The sequence below is a fragment of the Pygoscelis adeliae genome, unplaced genomic scaffold, assembly GCF_000699105.1.
Source record: "Pygoscelis adeliae isolate BGI_AS28 unplaced genomic scaffold, ASM69910v1 Scaffold597, whole genome shotgun sequence".
In the NCBI taxonomy this organism is placed as follows: domain Eukaryota; kingdom Metazoa; phylum Chordata; class Aves; order Sphenisciformes; family Spheniscidae; genus Pygoscelis; species Pygoscelis adeliae.
Window position 1 is genome coordinate 544481 of NW_008825148.1, and position 2992 is coordinate 547472.

Here is a 2992-nt window from a genome sequence, read left to right on the forward strand (position 1 = left end):
ATGCTGCAGGTGGGGCTTAGCTCCTGAGGCACCGCTCGCCACCTTACCGACAGGCACAGGAGGTTATGGGGACAGACAGACAGCTCAGTGGTACCATACCAAGGCAACCCCTCCAGCACGATTTCTGAGACACAGCTTCCTCGCAGAACAAGCCCCCACGTAACGGGACTGCTCCCTGTAACTGGGAACAGACCAGACTCAGTCTGACACATGGTATAACGGCACCTTCTTCCTTTTGTTTCCACGCTAACACAGCCATCCTCGTCTTACACAAATAGGAACATTATGTCCTGCAGCCGCAACACACGATGCACGTTTTTCCACTGCAAAAATCTCTGCAGCAACTCCTCAGCGTCTCCTGTGGTTGGGATTTTGTTATTTTCTGTCCAAAACTCCAGGGAAGACAGTACTATCGTCAGATTGAGGCGAGCAAACATCTGGAGGCAGACAGACACCATGGCTGGTCCACAGAGCCCTGCTGCTCCATGGCCTCCCGCTTGCTTTAGCTACGGGGCCTTATCCATACCGCTACCACACATTTCCCATGCATGTTCAGGATGTGACCAAAAGCAACTTACACTGTTCACATAGCTGAAAAGCTGAACTATCTTCGCCGTCACAGCATCCTTGTCTGCTCCCATATAGTCATACTGAAAGGTGACAAACAAAAGAGCATGTCAGGGCACCGTGCAAGGCAAACTCTCCGAGAGCGCTGGCTGCGGTCCCTGCCACAACATATACTTGTCCATGCCCAAGGGAGTTAGTTCCCATTGCATGGAGACTCTCAAGCCTCATGCAAATTGCCCTTGACATTCTTGAGCAGCTACAGACTTGCTGCACACAAAAGATTTTTCTAGGGGCAACAATTTACAGCAGAGAGGATGCAAAGACTTACCAGAGCCTTGTCCAAAACTGCGTGCATTTCCAGGTACCGAGGGAATCTACTGACAGGTTGCTTACTCTTTAGGAAAATCAAATAACAAAACAAACTGAACAAAAAACCTGCATGCACACATTAGTGCAGAGCTTCTGCAGTTCGTAGCAGCTCTGCAAAGGAGACCTTTAGGTCCATGGTCAGTTACTACACTTCATGGCCATTTGGAGGTGTAGGACAAACAGCCCCAGATTCCCAGAAAAGCAGTCTTTACATCATCTACAACACGACATCCTCAGCCACAGATCCATCCATATTTACAACAACAGACATTTTGGCAAGGCCACAGACCAATGGAAAAAAAGGCAACTTACAACAGAGAGCAGAGGCAAGCATTGACTCCTTCCTATTCACAACAGCTCTGTAACCCAGCCATCCACACACCAGCCGTCTGCTGGGACCACTGCCCTCCCGGCGCTGCACGCTGCCGGTGGCTTTGCCCCAACGGGTAAGTTCCAGCGAAGGAACATGCCCTCCCCGCTTGCCTGGCTCTCTTCCGTCCCATTAATAAGCAGGCAGGGTCGACTCTTGCATGATAACCACTGCCAAGAAATCCCCATCCTGCTTGCCCAGCCTTGGACCACCCTCACAGCTCCCACCCGTCACAGGCAGAGACCCCATCCTTAGCACAGATGAGTTATGAAGCCCTTTAGCATGTGCCCAAATCAACTCAGAAACAACACACTATTGCACAAATTGAGTCATCCATCAGCTACAAGCTTCTCATGTCTATGGCTACCATCCCACCAAAGATCAACCGGACAGGAGGTGTACTCACTGCTATTGTGTCCTCCAGCTTCCGTGACGCCTGCCCAGTCCGGGCAAGAGAGTTGTTTTCTACGAACAGCTGAGTGTCTACGTTTTTGTTCCACATTGGGTACACGAGATGCTGATACCCAGCTGCAGTCTCCAGAGGCTTGATCCCGTAGCTGGCATTCGTGAGCTGCAGGATCCCGCTGGAAAGCAAAGGTGCAGAGTGGCAGGAATGTCTCTTCCGCCACCTTGGGATGACACCAACACCGCTCGGTGCTCGCACTGATGCCTGTCCCCCATGCAAAAGCAACTGCTTTACCTCAGGCCGGAGCAGATGCTAAGTGCCACGAGCGAAACAGGGAAACCCTCGATGTAGCCTTCGTAGAAGCAGTCGCGCTGGAAGGATCAATGTATCAACAGCTCGGTGCCTTCTCCCCAGAGACCCTGGGGAGCACTGCAGCGTTTGCGAGGCACCAAACCTTGCTACCGCCTGCACTGCAGTCCCTGTCCCCGCAGAGGACAAACACACAACACATGTGGGGAGAATCACAGCACTGCAGCCTCCTCTGGGAACAGACACCTGCACTGACCTCCCAGTTGGTCTTTGTCCCTTCCTCAGCTCCCTACAGTCCTCTGGAACCCATTACACCCCTGTGTCAGCCCTCGCTGCGGCAGGGTGCAAGCTGATGCGTGCCCTCAGCGTGGCTGTCCTCCCAAACACTGCCAGGCAAAACCGCATTTGCCTGGCAGCAGTCGCGGCCCGCCAGACAGCCCGAGCCCGCACGCTGTAGCACAGGCTCCACTGTGGGACGTGCGATTGCTTGCATCGCTGTGTCAGCTAGAGGCTGAACCCACAGCCCTGCCCCTCTGCAAAACCACTGGCTGCCTGCTGCCCACCTTCTTCCAACCATGTGGTACCAACCACGCTGACGTTTGAACACTGCTGGCTTGGTTACCCATGGTCCCAGGGAATGGGTCTGGTGCCTTGAGAGAGTTCCTGCTGGCACTGTGTCAGGGGAGAGCAGGGCTCTACGGAGCACTGTGGCAGAGGGGAATCTTCTCTAGACATTCCTCCTGGAGCACTTCCACAGCTGCTCTATTCTCAGAGACGCTGGGTACAGCATGCAGGGTCGTGACTATTACCTTGATATGTGCCAGTTCGGATTTCGCAAGCCCCCCTCGGCCATCGGTATAGATCCGGAAATCCTCTGGCAAAAACACTCTAGGTACAAACCAGAGATGACACCCTTGCAGTCGGCACTGTGGCCACACGTGGTGGCCACCGCCCGAGGCAGTGGCCCTCCC

At 53.8% G+C, this 2992-nt stretch overlaps 2 protein-coding genes across 2 annotated transcripts in view; both read right to left on the bottom strand.

The window, feature by feature from the left end:
• The window catches only part of LOC103920560 (disintegrin and metalloproteinase domain-containing protein 32-like), an 8183-nt gene extending 6689 nt beyond the window's left edge, over window positions 1-1494 (bottom strand). Inside the window, exons 1-5 of the mRNA XM_009328308.1 lie at window positions 1403-1494; window positions 896-959; window positions 579-650; window positions 271-437; window positions 100-181 (exon numbers count right to left, since the gene is read on the bottom strand). Of these exons, the coding sequence (XP_009326583.1) occupies window positions 100-181; window positions 271-437; window positions 579-650; window positions 896-959; window positions 1403-1494 (477 nt within the window). The remainder of the gene's footprint in view (window positions 1-99; window positions 182-270; window positions 438-578; window positions 651-895; window positions 960-1402) is intronic.
• A 152-nt stretch (window positions 1495-1646) lies between these two features.
• LOC103920561 (disintegrin and metalloproteinase domain-containing protein 32-like) overlaps window positions 1647-2992 on the bottom strand; it is a gene marked incomplete at its 5' end in the record, with an annotated part of 22051 nt that continues 20705 nt past the window's right edge. Inside the window, 3 exons of the mRNA XM_009328309.1 lie at window positions 1647-1890; window positions 2007-2083; window positions 2831-2909. Of these exons, the coding sequence (XP_009326584.1) occupies window positions 1647-1890; window positions 2007-2083; window positions 2831-2909 (400 nt within the window). The remainder of the gene's footprint in view (window positions 1891-2006; window positions 2084-2830; window positions 2910-2992) is intronic.